This window comes from Macaca thibetana, chromosome 1 (assembly GCF_024542745.1).
Source record: "Macaca thibetana thibetana isolate TM-01 chromosome 1, ASM2454274v1, whole genome shotgun sequence".
Classification (NCBI taxonomy): domain Eukaryota; kingdom Metazoa; phylum Chordata; class Mammalia; order Primates; family Cercopithecidae; genus Macaca; species Macaca thibetana.
The window spans coordinates 25,838,591-25,857,207 of record NC_065578.1 but is presented as its reverse complement, the minus strand read 5'-3'; the positions used below and the strand labels follow the sequence as shown (position 1 = coordinate 25,857,207).

At 46.9% G+C, this 18,617-nt stretch overlaps 1 protein-coding gene across 1 annotated transcript in view; it reads right to left on the bottom strand.

Moving 5' to 3' along the window:
* Window positions 1-18,617, bottom strand: part of NUDC (nuclear distribution C, dynein complex regulator) — a 149,587-nt gene that overhangs the window by 10,522 nt on the left and 120,448 nt on the right. The window contains exons 2-3 of the mRNA XM_050795799.1: window positions 14,622-14,807; window positions 12,263-12,340 (exon numbers count right to left, since the gene is read on the bottom strand). Coding sequence (XP_050651756.1) covers window positions 12,263-12,340; window positions 14,622-14,702 — 159 coding nt within the window. The 5' untranslated portion in view covers window positions 14,703-14,807. The remainder of the gene's footprint in view (window positions 1-12,262; window positions 12,341-14,621; window positions 14,808-18,617) is intronic.

Below are 18,617 nucleotides of genomic sequence, written 5' to 3'. Positions count from 1 at the left end.
AACACATCTAAGTGTTGGGAGGGTGGCACACCCAGAGAGGGTATGGAGGCTCCATGCCCCACCCCAATACCTAGCCCTACACAGCTATTTGGCTGTTCCTGAGTTATGTCTTTTATAATAAACCAGTAACAGTAAATAAAGCACTTTCCTGAGTTCTGAATCATTCTAGCAAATTATTAAACCTGAAAAGGTGGTCATGGCAAACCCCAGTTGATAGCTGGTTGGTCAGAAGTACACAAGGCAACTTGGAACTTATGACTGGTGTGTCAAGTGGCCGCCGTCTAATGGGACTGAGTCCTTAACCTGTGGAAGCTGCAGTAATTCTGGGTAGTTGGGGTCAGAATTCAATTGAATAGTAGGACACCCAGTTGGTGTCCAGAGAACTGGAGAACTGGTTTGTTAAGTGGTGGAAAAACCCACACATTTGATGTCAGAACTGCTGTGAGTAAAAACCATTATTAGGATGCAATATGCAAAATCCAGATTGTGGGAAACTTTGCCAGGACAAATAACCATTTCTTCAAAAAACAAATTGCAAGAAAAAAAGAGATCTCTTGTGTTTTATTTTTTAAATCTTTACATTTTCTTTTGTAGGCCAGGCAGGGTGACTCATGCCTGTAATCCCAGCGCTTTGGGAGGCCGAGGCGGGTGGATCACCTGAGGTCAAGAGTTAGACCACTGGAGTTTGAGACCAGCCTGGCCAACATGGCGAAACCCTGTCTCTACTAAAAATACAAAAATTAGGCCGGGCTCAATGGCTCACGCCTGTGATCCCAGCACTTTGGGACGCCGAGGCGGGTGGATCACCTGAGGTCGGGAGTTCGAGACCAGCCTGACTAACATGGAGAAACCCTGTCTCCACAAAAATTAGCCAGGCGTGGTGGCGCATGCCTGTAATCCCAGCTACATGGGAGGCTGAGGCAGGACAATCGCTTGAACCCGGGAGGCAGAGGTAGTGGTGAGCTGAGATCAGGCCACTGCACTCCAGCCTGGGCAACAATAGCAAAACTCCCTCTCAAAAAAAAAAAAAAAAAAAAAAAATTAGCCGGGCCTGGTGGTGGGTGCCTGTAATCCCAGCTACTTGAGAGGCTGAGGCAGAACTGCTTGAACTCAGGAGGCGGAGGTTGCAGTGAGCCAAGATCATGCCACTGCACTCCTGCCTCATCACGAGAGTGAGACTCCAAGTCAAAAAAAAAAAAAAATTTTTTTTGTAGAGATGGAGTCTCACTATATTTACCCAGGCTGGTCTTCAACTCCTGGGCTCAAGCGATCCTACCACCTCAGCCTCCCAAAGTGCTGTGATTATAGGGCTGAGCCACTGTGCCTGATCCTTAATTTTTTGTTTTTGAGGTCTCTTAATTTACAGGTTTCTATCACCCAGTGTAATGTGTGAACCTTGTTTGAATTGGGAATCAAACAATCGTAATCAAATAACCCAATTAAAAAAAGACAAATGTCTTAAAGAGAAATGGGTACCTCCATGCTGCTTTCTTGATAGTGAGTTATCATAAGATCTGATGATTTTATAAAGGGCTTTTCCCCCTTTGCCTGGCACTTCTCCTTCCTGCCACCTTGTGAAGGTGGTGCCTGCTTCCCCATCATCTTCCAACCTCACTGTAAGTTTCCTAAGGCTTCCTCAGCCATGTAGAGCTATGAGTCAATCAAACCTCTTTCCTGGCCGGGTGCGGTGCCTCATGCCTGTAATCCTAACACTTTGGGAGGCCGAGGGGGGGCAGATCACCCTCGGTGGTCAGGAGTTCAAAACCAGCTTGGCCAACATGGTGAAACCCTGTGAAACCCTGTCTCTACTAAAAATACAAAAATTAGCCACGTGTGGTGGTGGGCACCTGTAATTCCAGCTACTCGGGAGGCTGAGGCAGGAGAATCGCTTGAACCCAGGAGGCGGAAGTTGCAGTGAGCTGAGATCACACCACTGCACTCCAGCCTAGATGACAGAGCAAGACTCTGTCTCAAAAAAAAATAAATACATAAAATAAAAAAACAGAACAACCTCTGTCCTTTATAAATTACCCAGTCTCGGGTATTTCTTCACAGCAGCATGAGAGCGAACTAATACCTTGCCAGAGATGAGCTTTGGACTTGGACTTGTGGGTTAATGCAGAAATGAATTCAGACTTTGTGGGGCTGTTGGAAGGGCATGATTATGTTTTGAAATGTGAGGACATGAGATTTGGGAGGGGCCAGGGGCAGAATGATACAGTCTGGCTCTGTTTCCCCACCCAAATCTCACCTTGAATTGTAATTCCCACATGTCAAAGGCAGTACCAGGTGGAGGTAATTGAATCATGGGGGTGGTTTCCCCCATGCTGTTCTCATGATACGAGTGAGTTCTCACAAGATCTGATGGTTTCATTAGCCTCTGGCATTTCCTCTGCTGGCACTGATTCTCCTGCCACTCTGTGAAGGAATGCCTTCCTCTATGATTTTAAGTTTCCTGAGGCCTCCCCAGTCATGCAGAACTGTGAGTCAATTAAACCTCTTTACTTTTTTTTTCTTTTTTGAGACAGAGTCTCACTCTCTCGACAGGCTGGAGTGCCGTGGCACGATCTCAACTCACTGCAACCTCTGCCTCCTGGGTTTAAGCGATTCTCTTGCCTCAGCCTCCTAAGTAGCTGGGACTACAGGCGCACGCCACCACACCCAGCTACTTTTTGTATTTTTAGTAGAGCTGGGGTTTCACCGTGTTGGCCAGGATGTTCTTGATCTCCTGACCTTGTGATCTGCCCGCCTTGGCCACCCAAAGTGCTGGGATTACAGGCGTGAGCCACCGTGCTCGGTCGTAAACCTCTTTTCTTTATAAATTACCCAGTCTAGGGTATAGCAGCATGAGAACGGACTAATACAGAACCCTCATGTACTATTAGTGGTAGTGTCAAATGGTGCATCTGCTATGGAAAAGATCATGGCATTTCCTCAAAAAACTAAAAACTGGCTGGGTACAGTGGCTCACACCTGTAATCCTAGCACTTTGGGAGGCCGAGGCGGGTGAATCACCTGAGGTCAGGAGTTCGAGACCAACCTGGCCAACATGGTGAAATCCTGTCTCTACTAGAAATACAAAAATTAGCCAGCTGTGGTGGCACACGCCTGTAATCCCAGCTACTCAGGAAGCTGAGGCAGGAGAATCGCTTGAATCCAGGAGGCGGAGGTTGCAGTGAGCCGAGACTGCATCATTGCACTCCAGCCTAGGCAACAAGAGTGATACTCTGTCTCCAAAACAAAACAAAACAAAAACAAAAGCAAAACAAAAACTACCATATTATTCAATAGATTACACTGCTGAGTAATACCTACAAGAATTGAAAGTAGAATCTCAAAGATTTGTGCACCTATGTCCACAGAAGCACTATGCACAAAAACCAAGGGGTGAAAGCAACCCAAAAGTCCATCAAGAGAAGAATAGATTGAAAAAAAAAAATTGTGGCTGGGCACAGTGGCTCAAGCCTGTAATCCCAGCTCTTTGGGAGGCCGAGTTGGGCAGATCACAAGGTCAGGAGCTCGAGACCAGCTGGCCAATATGGTAAAACCCTGACTTTAATAAAAATACAAAAATTAACCGGGAGTAGTGGTGTGTGCCTGTAGTTCCAGCTACTCGGGAGGCTGAGGTTACAATGAGCCGAGATCGTGCCACTGCACTCCAGCCTGGGCAAGAAACAGAGCAAGACTTGTCTCAAAAAAAAAAAAAAAGTGATATATATATATAATGGAATATTATTCAACCTTAAAGGGGATGGAAATCCTGTCACATACTACAATGTGGATAAATCTGTGGACATTACATTAAATGAAAAAAGCCAGTCACAAAAAGATACATATTGTATGATTCCATTTATATGAAGTATCTAAAGTAGTCAACCTAGACAGAAAATAGAACAGCAGTTACCAGGAGGTAGGGGAGGGAGCAAAACGAAGTTGTTTAATGGGTACAGGGTTTCAATTTCACAAGATGCAAAGAGGTTTTACAAATATGTTTCATAATCTAAGTACACTTAACACTACTGAACTGTACACTTAAAAATGCTTAACATGGGCCAGCACAGTGGCTCACATCTGTTATCCTAGCAATTTGGGAGGCCGAGGCAGGTGGATCACTTGAGCCCAGGAGTTAGAGACCAGCCTGAGAAACATGGTAAAACCTCATCCCTACAAAAAAATAGAAAAATTAGCTGGGGGTCGGGTACAGTGGCTCACGCCTGTAATCTCAGCACTTTGGGAGGTTGAGGCAGGAGGATCATGAGATAAGGAGTTCAAGACCAGTCTGACTGACTTGGTGAAACCTCATCTCTACTAAAAATACAATAATTAGCTGGGCATGGTGGTGTGCACCTGTAACCCCAGCTACTCAGGAGGCTGAGACAGGAGAATCGCTTGAACTGGGGAGGCAGAGGTTGCAATGAGCTGAGGTCGCACCACTCATACTCCAGCCTGGGCAACAGAGCGAGACTTCGCCTCAAAAAGAAAAAAAAAGCCGGGCGTGTTGGCTGAAGCCTGTAATCCCAGCACTTTCGGAGGCCGAGACAGGCGGATCATGAGGTCAGGAGATTGAGACCATCCTGGCTTACACGGTGAAACCCCGTCTCTACTAAAAAATACAAAAAAACTAGCCGGGCGAGGTGGCGGGCGCCTGTAGTCCCAGCTACTCGGGAGGCTGAGGCAGGAGAATGGCGTAAACCCGGGAGGCGGAGCTTGCAGTGAGCCAAGATCCCGCCACTGCACTCCAGCCCAGGCGACAGAGCGAGGCTCCGCCTCAAAAAAAAAAAAAAAAAAAAAGAAAAAAAAAAAACTTAGCTGGGCATGATGGCACTGGAGTCCAAGCTACTTAAGAGGCTAAAGTGGGAGGATCACCTGAGCCTTGGGGAGGTCAAGGTAAGTTGTGATCGTGCCACTGCACTCCAGTGGCTGACAGAGTGAGACTCTGTCTCAGAGGGAAGAAAAAAAAAAAGGGCCAAGCATTTTCGGAGGCTGAGGCAGGCAGATCACAAGGTCAGGAGTTCGAGACCAGTCTGGCCAATATTAGTGAAACCCTGTCTCTACTAAAAATACAAACTTTAGCCGGGCATGGTGGTGGGCACCTGTAGTCCCAGCTACTTGGGAGACGGAGGCAGGAAAAATATTTTCTTTTTTTTGAGACGGAGTCTTCTTCTGTCGCCAGGCTACAGTGCAGTGGCGATCTTGGCTCACTGCAACCTCCAACTCTCAGGTTCAAGCAATTCTCCTGCCTCAGCCTCTCGAGTAGCTTGTGCCACCACACTTGGCTAATTTTTGTATTTTTAGTAGAGACAGGGTTTCACGGTGTTGGCCAGGATGGTCTCGATCTCCTGACCCCGTGATCCACCCGCCTCGGCCTCCCAAAGTGCTGGGATTACAGGCATGAGTTACCGCACCTGACTGGCCGGAGAAATCTCTTGAACCTGGGAGGCAGAGGTTGTAGTGAGCTGAGATGGTGCCACTGCACTCCAACCTGGGCAACAAAGCGAGACTCCATCTCAAAACAAAAACAAAAACAGGCAGGGCGCAGTGCCTCATGCCTGTAATCCCAGCACTTTGGGAGGCCAAGGCAGGCAGATGACCTGAGGCCAGGAGTTTGAGATCAGCCTGGCCAACATGGTAAAATCCCATCTCTACTAAAAATACAAAAATTAGCCAGGCGTGGTGGCACACGCCTGTAATCCCAGCTACTCAGGAGGCTGAGGTGGGAGAACTGCTGGAACCTGGGAGGCAGAGGTTGCAGTGAGCTGAGATGGTGCCACCACACTCCAGGCCGGGCAACAGAGCGAGACTCCATCTCAAACAAACAAGCACACAAACAAAAAAATCAAAACAAAGGTTAAGAGGGTAAATTTTATGATGTGCTTTTTACCACACTTTTTTTTTCTGAGACAAAGTCTCGCTCTGTTCCCAGACTGGAATGCAATGATTTTCAATTTTTTTGTACAGATATGGTCTATGTTGGACCAAACTGGTCTTGAACTCCTGGCCTCAAGTGATCCCCCCACCTCAGCCCATAATTTTTTAAAAAACAAAAGAGCTGGGCGCAGTGGTTCATGCCTATAATCCCAGCACTTTGGGAGGCCAAGGCGGGAAGGTTGCTTGAGATCAGAAGATCGAGACCAGCTTGGGCAAGATGGTGAAACCCCCACTCTACAAAAAATACAAAAATTAGCTGGGCATGTTGGGGCACGCCTATAGTCCCAGTTACTCAGGAGGCTTATGTGAGAGGATCACCTGAGCCTAGTGGTCATGGCTGCAGTGAGTCATGATCGCACTACTGGACACCATCCAGGCTGGGCAGCAGAGCGAGACCCTGTCTCAAAACAAAACACAACAGTAAGAGAGCACTGAGGGAAATCAGAACCCTGAGTGGATGTGGATCTCTGGTAATATTTAAAGAATTAGTATGCCTTTTTGGAGGAAATAATACCATTACAGTTATGTTTTGTTATTGCTGTTGTTGTTTTTGAGACGGAGTTTCACTCTTATTGCCCAGGGTGGAGTGCAGTGGTGCAATTGCGGCTCACTGCAACCTCCGCCTCCTGAGTTCAAGCGATTCTCCTGCCTCAGCCTCCCGAGTTGCTGGGATTACAGGCACCCACCACCATGCCCAGCAAATTTTTGTATTTTTAGTAGCGACAGGGTTTCACCATGTTGGTCAGGCTGGTCTCGAACTCCTGACCTCAGGTGATCCACCCGCCTCAGCCTCCCAAAGTGCTGGGATTACGGGCGTGAGCCACCACACCTGGCCCTACAGTTATGTTTTAAAACAGTAACTTTTCTTTTAGTCACACAATATTTACTTATCAAAAAATACGCCTTCAATGATATGTAAGTGGAATGTAATAGGGCAGTCCCACCGTACCCATGGGGATTCGTTCCAGGACCACTCCTCAGCACTAATTTCTCAGGATGCTCAAGTACCTTATATAAAATGGCATTTTATTTGCATATAACCTACACACATCTTCCTATATACTCTCAATCATCTCTAGATTACCTAATACCTAATACAATGTAAGTGCTATGGATGTAAATAATTAGATCGTATTTTTTTTTAATGTGGTGTTTTGTTTTTGTTTTTTTAGATGGGGTCTTGCTATGTTGTCCAGGCTGATTTCAAATTCCCGGGCTCAAGCCATCCTCCCATCTCAGCCACCCAAGTAGCTGGGATTACAGGTGTGCATCACCACGTCGGGCTTAACTCATATTATTTTTTCTTATTGTACTCTCGTTTAAAAAAATTTTTTTTCCAAATATTTTCCACCAGTGGTTGGTTAAACTCATGGATGTAGAGCCCACAATACAAAGGATCAACTGTATTTGTCCTTTTGTGACCAGCTTATTTCATGTAACACGATGTCCTCCAAGGTACATCCATGTAGCAATGGACAGGATTTCTTCCCCTTTTAAGGCAGAATAACATCCCAGAATATGTCTATACCACATTCTGTTTATCCATTCACCTGCTGATGGAGCCTTTGGTTCCTTCCACCTTTTGGCTATTGTGAATAAGGAGTGAACATGGGTGTGCAAATAAATCCTCCTTCCAATTCTTTTGGGTATATACCCACAAGAATGACTGCTGGACCATACGATAGTTCTGTTTTTTAATTTTTTGAGAAACTGCCATAACATTTTCCATAGCAGATGCACCATTTGACATTCCCACCGACAGTATACAAGGGTTCCAGTTTCTCCCTATCTTTGTCAACATTTGTTATTTTGTTTTTTCTTTTAACAGATGCCATCCTAACAGATGTGAAGTAGTATCTCATTATGGGTTTTGTTTTGGAAACAAAGTCCTGCTCTGTCACCCAGCCTGGAGCATAGTGGCACAGCGGCGCAATCACAGCTCACTGCAGCCTCAACCTCCCAGGCTCAAGCAATCCTCCTACCTCAGTCTCCCAAGTAGTTGGGACTAGAGGCGTGTGCCACAAGGCCTGGCTAATTTTTATTTATGAGTTCCTAAATATGAAATTAACCATTAAATGTTATTCATCCTCTGCACTGCATATTTTCTCATAATCTAGTGTTCTTCAATTGACTTAAATATGTCTCTTTTACCATTTACAAATTTTCAGCATTTGAAAAGGCAAACAGCTATCTCTTCTTTTATAGCTTCCAGTTTTCTAATCTTGAAGTCTCCCCCACATAAGACTACAGATTCCTAGCTTTCCTTACAGGATTTTTCTTACCTGTATTTTTTTTTTTAGAGAGTATGACAGATGGTAAATTTTGGCTTTTTTTTTTTTTTTTTTTTTTGAGACGGAGTCTCACGCTGTTGCCCAGGCTGGAGTGCAGTGGTGCGATCCCGGCTCACTGCAAGCTCCGCCTCCCGGGTTCCCGCCATTCTCCTGCCTCAGCCTCCTGAGTAGCTGGGACTACAGGCGCCCGCCACCGCGCCCGGCTAATTTTTTGTATTTTTAGTAGAGACGGGGTTTCACTGTGGTCTCGATCTCCTGACCTTGTGATCCGCCCGCCTCGGCCTCCCAAAGTGCTGGGATTACAGGCTTAAGCCACCGCGCCCGGCCAAATTTTGGTTTTCTAACCAAAAAAAAAATTCCACGTAGCAGTATGACTTATTGAATCATGCTTTGCCTAATGAACTGAATTACCACATTAGACACATTAAATCCTCATAAATGCTAGACTTTATTTCAGGATTCTCTAGTCTGCTTCACTGGTCCATTTTTCTCTTCTTCTATCAATGCCATATTGATTAGATCACTATGGCTGTATTCAAGTCTACAATTCCTAGTCCCAAAAGCTATAAAATCTAAGAGTGCTTTTGTAATTTTTTGTAAGTTTGCAGTATCAGGTATTCTCTACAGAAATATTAATGTGTTTTGTTACAGGATGCAGCTCCTGGCCCTGGGATTGGATTATGATCTATAATGCACATTATATGCACTGTATTGCCTTCCTGAAATCCAAATAATTTTAAATACCAAAACACATGTGGCCCCAAGGGATTCTGAAGTGGATTGTGGTCTTTTGCCTTTTTTTTAATCCTTGTAACTTCCTTGTGAGGTAAGGATTATTCCCTCTTACAGTTAAGCAAAATTAGAGGCTGGGCGCGGTGGCTCATGTCTATAATCCCAGCACTTTGGAGGGCCGAGGCGGGCAGATCACGAGCTCAGGAGTTCAAAACCAACCTGACCAACATGGTGAAACCCCCGCTGTACTAAAAATACGAAAATTAGCTGGGCGTGGTGGCAGGCGCCTCTAATCCCAGCTACTCAGGAGGCTGAGGCAGGAGAATCACTTGAACCCGGGAGGCGGCGGTTGCAGTGAGCTGAGATTGCTCCACTGCCCTCCTGCCTGGGTCATAGAGCAAGACTCCGTCTCAAAAGAAAAAAAAGAAAGAAAAATTAGGTAGTCCCACCACTTTGGGAGGCTAAGGCAGCTGGATTGCGCCACCGTGCTCACGCCACTGTGCTCCAGCTGGGACACAACAGAGCAAGACCCTGCCTCAAACACACACACACACACCCCCCCCCCCCGAAGGGTTCATCTCTCTCCCTTCTTACAGCTATTTATCCTTCATACCTGAGGCATCACTTCCTCACAAAGTCTTCTCTGAGCCCCCAACCTAGGTTAGTTTTACGGTCCCAGGGCTTCTGCCCCAACACCCACTACTTTTTCACTGCTTGTTTTTTTTGTTTGTTTGTTTTTGGCTACACTGTGAGATCCATGAAAACAAAGAACAAATCTGTATTCACCTCTGCAATCCCAAAGGGTCTGATACAGCACCTAACACAATCCAAAGTGTTAAGTGCGGTGGCTCATGTCTGTAATCCCAGCTCTTTGGGAGGCCGAGGCAGGCAGATCACCTGAGGTCAGGAGTTTGAGAACAGCCTAACCAACATTGTGAAACCCGTCTCTACTAAAAATGCAAAATTAGCCAGGCATGGTGGTGCATGCCTGTAATCCCACCTACTTGGGAGGCTGAGGCAGGAGAATCACTTAAAACTTGGGAGGCAGAGGTTGCAGCGGGTCGAGATCATGCCATTGCACTCCAGCCTGGACAACAAGCATGAAACTCCGTGTCAGAAAAAAAAAAAAAGAAAAGAAAAGAAAAGAAAAACTAAATGATTAGCCCCAAAACCTATAAAAACTAAAAGTGCTTTTGTATTTTTGGTAAGTTTGCGGCATGAGGTATATACAGGTAGTGTGACCCACAGAAAAGCCAGAGGTGTTAGTGACAATACAGAAAGAATATCTGAGCTAGAAGGGGTCTACTTTCTCCCATTTTACAGATGGAAAGATGGAAAGAACGAGAGCATTGCTGGGAACTCGACTAAGTAACATAGCTAGACCAAGAACCTGGGACTCCTACTGTTAGGTAATGTGTCTACGACAGAGTGGCCTCAAACCTTCAAGACACATTAAAGAGTTTACCAACTTGTTAGAATCCTGAAGCCACAGAAACAGTTTGCAAAGAACGTCTCCTTCTTATTATGTCTCTTATTTATGTCTATTATAAAGATAATGGTGCCGGGCATGATGGCTCACGCCTGTAATTCCAGCTACTCAGGAGGCTGAGGCACAAGAATTGCTTGAACCCAAGAGGCGGACATTGCAGACAACCAAGATTGCACCATTGCACTCCAGCCTGGGTGACAAGAGCAGGACTCCATCTCAAAAAAAAAAAAAAAAAAAAAAAAAAAAAAGAAAGAAAAAAAAAGGCCGGGCACGGTGGCTCACGCCTGTAATCTCAGTACTTTGAGAGGCCAAGGCAGGTGGATCACCTGAGGTCGGGAGTTCGAGACCAGCCTGGCCAACATGGTGAAACCCCATCTCTACTAAAAAATACAAATATCATCCAGGCATGGTGGTGCATGCCTGTAATCCCAGCTACTCGGGAGGCTGAGGCAGCAGAATTGCTTGAACTCGGGAGGCGGAGGTTGTGGTGAGCCGAGATCATGCCATTGCACTGCAGCCTGGGTGACAGAGTGACTCTGTCTCAAAAAAAAAAAAAAAGGAACAGCTAAGTGAGGTAGAATCCTCATGACATAACAATTTTCAAAAGTATAATTACAACCTTAAGGAATCAGAAAGGAGTTCAAGGTCTCAGAATCAAGACTACAAAACACGAACCCTTAAACTCTGAGTCAGAGCATCTGGGAAGACACGGCTCTGAGTATTTCTAAATTTATTTCTAAGCATCAGTTTCTAGTATCTGCCCAGTCTCATCTCCTAGGTAATTAGTTAAAACCTTCCCAGGCCGGGTGCAGTGGCTCACACCTGTACTCCTAGCACTTTAGGAGGCCAAGGTGGGTGGATTACTTGAGGTCAGGGGTTCGAGAACAGCCTCGCCAACATGGTGAAACCTCATTTCTACTAAAAATACAAAAATTAGCCAGGCATGGTGGCGCCTGCCTGCAGTGCCAGCTACTCGGGAGGCTGAGGCCCAAGAATCACTTAAACCCAGGATGCGGAGGTTGCAGTGAGCCAAGATTATGCCACTGCACTCCAGCCTGGGTGACAGAATGAGACTCCATCTCAAAAAAATAAAATAAAATAAAATAAATAAAAGTAAAAATAAAACCTCCTGGCCAGGCACGGTGGCTCATACCTGTAATCCCAGCACATTGGGAGGCCAAGGCGGGTGGATCATGAAGTCAGGAGTTCCAGACCAGCCTGGCCAATATGGTGAAACCTCATCTCTATTAAAATACAAAAATTAGCCAGGTACAGTGGCGGGCGTCTGTAATCCCACCTACTCGGGAGGCTGAGGCAGGAGAATTGCTTGAACCCAGGAGGCAGAAGTTGCAGTGGGCCAAGATTGCGCCACTGCACTCCAGCTTGGGTGACAGAGCAAGACTCCATCTCAGAAAAAAATAAAATAAAAAATAAAACCTCCTCATTGGAAAAGGAACTGAGAGGCACTGTGTTGGGACAGAGGGCAGGTTTTCAACAGACTGGTTTCAACCCTGGTTCTCCCATAGCTCAGCTCAAGACTTTGGATAAGGTGCAAAACTCTCTTGAGCCAGTTTCCTCAACGGGGATAGTTAACACCTGCCCCTCTTGTAGAACTGCAAAAATCATGGGAAATAAGGTAGATAGAGCGCTGAGCAAGGAGTGGAGACCGAAGAAATGACAGCTTCCTTCCCTTCCCCAACTCCTCACCTTTGACATTTCGCTTCTGCTGAAAGTTAGTTACTATTATGCCAAAGGAAGACCAGGTGAGTTTTTCTTCTGAAGAGACAGAGCTGCCGAAAAGAGAGCAGTTTCCAACACTTACCTTCTCTGCCATCCCCTCTTCTCCTCCAATGAAAAAGTCTGTTTTGCGTCGAAGGAAGCTGAAGAAGGTGTTCACAAGCTGAAAGATGGGGAGAAGATTAAAGGTGTGGAGCTGCCATTTGGGAGCCCTTCAAGTGCACACAAGTCAACTTCTTTTGTCTAGGAGGCAACTTGGGACTTGACTATTTTTCCTCTGAGCCTCCCAACTGAGGAGACATCTCCCCAGCAGGTTCTCTTAGTTACTTCCACCATGAAGCAGATTTCTCATATCCTGTGTGAGTGTGCACGTTTCATTTTCCTTGTGATGCCTGAAGCAGCCTAAGTGTATGCAATACTCCTCTGCATCCAGGGCATGAAAAGCCCAGGCCCAGCTTTCCTCTCCAGAAAGTAAAAACCCCATCAAGACACCGGCTCACACCTGTAATCCCAGCACTTCAGGAGGCTCAGGAGGGCGGATCACTTGAGGTCAGGAGTTTAAGACCAGGTTGGCCAACAGGTGAAACCCCACCTCTACTAAAAACACAAAAATCAGCCGGGTGCGGTGGTGGGCAACTGTAATCCCAGCTACTTGGGAGGCTGAGGCAGGAGAATCACTTGAACCCGGGAAGCAGAGGTTGCAGTGAGCCAAGATCATGCCACTGCACTCCAGCCTGGGTGACAGAGTGAGACTCTGTCTAAAAAAAAAAAAAAAAAAAAAAAAAAAAGACACTAAGTTACTGGGTCAAAGCAAGACGGAGGAGAGCAAATGAAGCACTTCAAAGGAGGATAAGATGGATTAACTCTGGCTGGAGTACAAGTGTAGCCAAGGGTTTGAGTATCTGACGGACATATATTACCTTTTGACTTTGCAGAAGTTTCTTAACTCTGTACAACAGGAATAAGATGCAGTACCTATTTCTAGGGACCTGGTGAGGATCATGAGGTCATGGAGTTGAGGCCTTCAGCCACGTATGGCACAGAGCAAGAGACCCACTGGCAGAGGGTAAACACCTTACAAATAGGACCATGACCCATGGCTTAGTCTATCTGCCACCTGCAATGCTGGGCACCAGATACAGCTAAAGGTACATGCTCAGTAAAATTCTTGCTGAATGAAACAATCTAGCGGTGACCTAAAGACAGCACACACAAGCCCTTTATTTGCCCAAGAGTGGGTCTAAATCTGATGAAATCTGACGCTAGAACATATATCAGTGATTTCCATTCTTGCTTCTAGACACTTTTTCAGTTTGTTCAAAAATGAACTCACTCCCAAATCCAGTTTTGTGTTAACAGTTTAGAGGAATGGAGACAGGAAGGCTTTTCACACTTCCAAATTAGAAGCACTCTCCCCACCACAAAGGGCTTAGAAATCCTTGGTCACCAGACACCTGGGTTACATAGCAATAGAAAGTTCAATGGAAACCTACCTCCAGTGAGACACAATCAGCCATGGACTCTGGGAAGCACACTGACCTGTCCAGGTGAGGACCACGCTGTATGATCTAGGCAAATCCCTGCCACTTTTCTGGCTCTGAGAATGACAGTTCTGATCCTGACGGACTTTTCTACCTCTAACTTTGTGTTTGTTCCAAAAAAACCAACTCCAGAATCTGGAACAGTTGGCCCTTATTATTCATACACTGTGTTACCGTGTCTGTCACTGAGCACGAATTATCTCTTTGAAATGCTCTTTGTAAGCTCTATCAGGGCGAGGACAAGTTTTTGTATCCCCAGTCGCGTTGAGTGTGGGACACACATTAATCACACGACAAATACTTGTTGAATGAAAAAGCCTTATTACTGAGAACTTACGGTACTTCACTACTCTCGGGAAACCGGCATTCGCAGCTGTCTCACAGACAAGGAAACTCAGGCTTGGAGAGATGTAAAGGTTCCAAGTTGGTAGGTGGTGGAAACTAATCGTGAACACAGGCCTCCTCTCCTATTCCCCCATTCAAGGCCTAACAAGACCACGTGCTAACATCACCCCGCGCCCCTAACACACACATTCGACGGCTCGCCCCAAGCCTTGGTGGATCCAAATCACTATATTTGGCACGGTTCTTACTAAGGGATGCTCCTCGGAAGACGCCATGAAAGTGGAAACGGGGTTGGGGGTATATGTGAAACTAAAGGGGAATCCTAAGCTCAGGGACGCGATAATTGCTACTACTGAGGGGCGCCGGGGGCCCAGGACTGATGCTAACCGGGTGAGACCGCCAGCGGGTGGCCAGGCCGGAAGCTGGGCGCGGTGAGAATGTGGGGGCATCCCAGAAGCCCGCGAGCCCCAGGGGTGGGTCTCAGCCCTCGAAGGCAGAGAAGGGCGGAAGGAGCTTGACCAGGGCCGCCGGATGGGCCGACGCCGCGCGGACCGTTACCTCCTGCACGCCGCCCTCGTGCTGCTGAGCCATGGCCAGCAACATGCCGTCGAACCGCTCCTCCTCCTGCTCTCCGCCCATCGCGCCGGCTCCGATCCACGTCCCGAGCTCTGCACTCTAGTCCCGCGCTCTCTAGGCTCCTTCGGATCGCGCCGGGCCCAACGACTCTAGTCGTCCGCCTTCCGCAGCGGAGCCGGAAACACGCACCCGCGCGGCCCCTGCAGGCCTGCCTCCTCCTCCTTTCTTCCCGCCTTCTTCCCGGCTCGCGGCCATTGACCGTGCGGCAAGCAACCCGCTTCGCCGACCATTGGTCGACATTCTGAGCCAATCAACAAGCGCGTCCACGAAGCGGTGGGCGGAGCCGTGGGCTTGAGAGTTTGGCATGAGTTGCTATGGTCACCCGATGCCGTGGAGACTTCTAGAAAGCCCTGGACTCAAATCTGGCAGAGTTGGAAGTTAAAAAGGGACAAGTTTTGCTCCTCTCCCTTGCTAGTGACCCCCCAGCTTGTAGAACAGTGAAGCTGAAAGTAGCCTTACTCATCTCTTCCAATCCTAGAAGGGACTTACCACAGGACAGCCTCCTTCTCATCGACCTCATTTCATACTTGACCAGGGCCAGCTTCATGGGAGTAGAAATTGCAGTCGCACAGCACCCAGGCTTAGAAAGGCTCCACGCTTGATTTAATGCTTTTCTGTTGTAGTCTTGAAATTCTTAATAATTTTGGAATAAGGAGCCCCACATTTTCACTTTGCACAGGGCCCAGGAAATTATGACAGGTGCTGAAATTGACCTTCACTTCTGTTAATGCAGGGACAGGACCCAGCCATCCAAGCTAATCCCTCCACTTTTGCAATGAATCTCATCATCTTAGTCTTTTCAGGAACTCTATGCCTGTTAATTATCCCTTTTTTAGCTTCTGCATCACAAATACCTTTCTTCTTCCCTTCAATTTACAAACATGCCTTAATGTCTTTTTGTTTGTTTTTAAAGGTGCGGGTCTTGCATTGTCACCCAAGCTGGAGTTCAGTGGCGCCATCATGGCTCACGGCAGCCTTGAACTCCTGGACTCAAGCCATCCTCCCCACTTCAGCCTCCAGAGTAGCTGGGACTACAGGCTCACACCAAGCCCTGCTTTTTTTTTTTTTTTTTTTTTTTTTTTTTTTTTGGGTAGAGATGGAGTCTGTGTTGCCCAGGCTAAGTCTCAAACTCCCGGTTTCAAGCACTCCTCCTGCCTCAGCCTCTCAAAGTGCTGGGATTACAGGTTTGAGTCACCATGCCCAGCCCTGTTTTTATATTATTATTCCATGACCCCACTTTCTTCTGCTGCTACCTCCCCAATTTTCAGCTCTCATTTGCAGCAAGCTTGTTTGCTTGTTTCTCTACTCTCTCACCTTCCATCTCTCTACAGTTTATTCTAGTCTATCCATTATTATTGTTATTATTATTTTAGACAAAGTCTAGCTCTGTCGCCTAGGCTGGAGTGTGATGACACGATCTCAGCTCACTGCAACCTCTGCCTCCCAGGTTCAAGTGATTCTCAGCCTCCCAAGTAGCTGGGCTTACAGGCACCACCATGCCCAATTAATTTTCTTTTTTTTTTTTTTTTTTTTTTTTTTGTATTTTTAGTAGAGGGGCTTTCATCATTTTGGCCAGGCTGGTTTCAAGCTCCTGACCTCAAGTGATCCACCTGCCTTGGCCTCGCAACACACTACGATTACAGGCATGAGCCACTGTGCCCGGCATATTCTAGTCTATTCTTTAAAGGCTCTGATATGGTTACAGTGCTATATATTGCCAAACCCAATGAGTCACTATTATCTTACTCAACTTCTCAAGTGCATTTGACACAGTTGACGCCTTCTTCTTTCCTTTTTTCCTTTAGGTTTCTCTTGTGGTTGGAATTGTGTGTTCCCCGCTTTAGACTAGAGACTTCGCCCTTTAGATTAGAGACTCCTAGAGTTCATCTGTGTCTTCTCCCTCAGACTGAGGGCTCTAGGGCAGGCTGCGTCTTCCCCCTTCAGACTGAGGGCAGGGCCTGGGCCAAGGGCAGCCGATGGACTGTCTCCCTCACCGAGACTTTCCAGCTCTCTGAGCAAATGGTCCCAGTCAGGCTCTGGGCTGTAGACATCCCAGACAAGGCCTTTCCTCAACCTCCAGGGACTCCAGGACTGACACCCTGGCCTTCAGGCCACACACAGGGCTCAGAAACCACAGTTCCCCACAGTGCAAAAAACTTGAGACTTAAAACCCAAGGACATGACACTGATTTATTGGGATAGGAAAACAAAAAGAACCCAGGAACCTAGCTTCCAGCCCAGCAGAAGGGTCTCCTCTCTTCTCTGAGTCTCTTCTTCCTCAACTTCCTCTTCCAGAAAATGATGATGATAGCAACAGCAATCGAAATGACAAGTGCCATCCCATATGGAGCACTTGCTGTGTGCCGGGCATTTTGTGTCCTCATACAGACATTATTTGAACCTCACAAACACCCCTAGGAAGGGCACTAGCAGAGGCAGATTTTTTGTGAAGCTAAGGAAGGGCCTTGAACTTGCACGGGCCCATCCTAGGCACTGGGAGCAACCCCAGCAATGTCTTCATAGCGTCAAATACGTACATTTTTTTTTTCTTTTAACTTGCAAAAGCAAAATTCTAAAACTGCAATTGGTTAAGACTCCTATTTCTTCCCACTCTATCCCACTTTCCCTTGAATCAGGTGATATCAGAGATACCATGAGGATTTGGTGATCCAGCTAAGGGGAAGTTGAGTTGGAGATACATTTAGTCTGGATTGATTTGATGGGATATAGTTGGGTGGCTGGCAGTCACTTTTGTTTATAGTTAAGTCATTGTGAGCTGTCCTGGTGTGGAAAGGGTTTCCAGGAATATTCCTACCATTTGCTGTACCTCATGACCCTTGCTGCACAGGATCAGAAGTCTTATCTCAATATAAATGATTTCCAAGACAGCTGGAAGTATGTGAGCAGTGAAAGAGAAACAAGTTTATGTGCAGAACAAGAAGCAAATCCGGGCCGGCTGCAGTGGCTCATGCCTGTAATCCCAACACTTAGCAAAACATAGCAACATAGCAAAACCCTGTCTCTACAAAACAATTTAAAAATTAGCGGGGTATGGCAGCGGGAGCCTGTAATCCCAGCTACTCAGGAGGCTGAGGTGGGAGAATCACTTGAGCCTGGGAAGTCAAGGCTGCAGTGAGCTGTGATCATGCCACTGCACTCCAGCCTAGGTGACAAAGCCAGACCCTGTCTCAAAAAAAAAAAAAAAAAAAAAAAAAAGGCAGCCGGACATGGTGTTTCATGCCTGTAATCCCAGCACTTTAGGAGGCTGAGGCAAGTGGATCGCTTGAGGCCCAGAGTTCAAGAGCAGCCTGGCTAACATGGTGAAACCCCATCTCTACTAAAAACACATAGATGAGCATGGTGATATGCACCTGTCATCCCAGCTACGCTGGAGGCTGAGGCAGAAGAATCACTTAGGCCGGGTGCAGTGGCTCACGCCTGTAATCTTATCACTTTGGGAGGCTGAGGCAGGTGGATCACCTGAGGTCAGGCGTTTGAGACCAGCCTGCCTAACATGATGAAACCCCATCTCTACTAAAAATACAAAAACTTAGCCAGGCATGGTGGCGGGCACCTGTAATCCCAGCTACTTGGGAGGCTGAAGCAGGAGAATCTCTTGAATCTGGGAGGTGGAGGTTGTAGTGAGCTGAGATCGTGCCATTGCACACCAGCCTCGGCAAGAAGAGCAAAACTCCATCTCAAGGAAAAAAAAAAAAATGCTGGGTGCAGTGGCTCATGCCTGTAATCTCAGCACTTTCGGAGGCCAAGGCAGGCAGATCAGGAGGTCAGGAGTTCGAGACCAGCCTGGCCAAAATGGTGAAAACCCGTCTCTACTAAAAAATACAAAAAATCAACTGGGCCTGGTGGCAGGTGCCTGTAGTCCCAGCTACTCAGGAGGCTGAGGCAGGAGAATTGCTT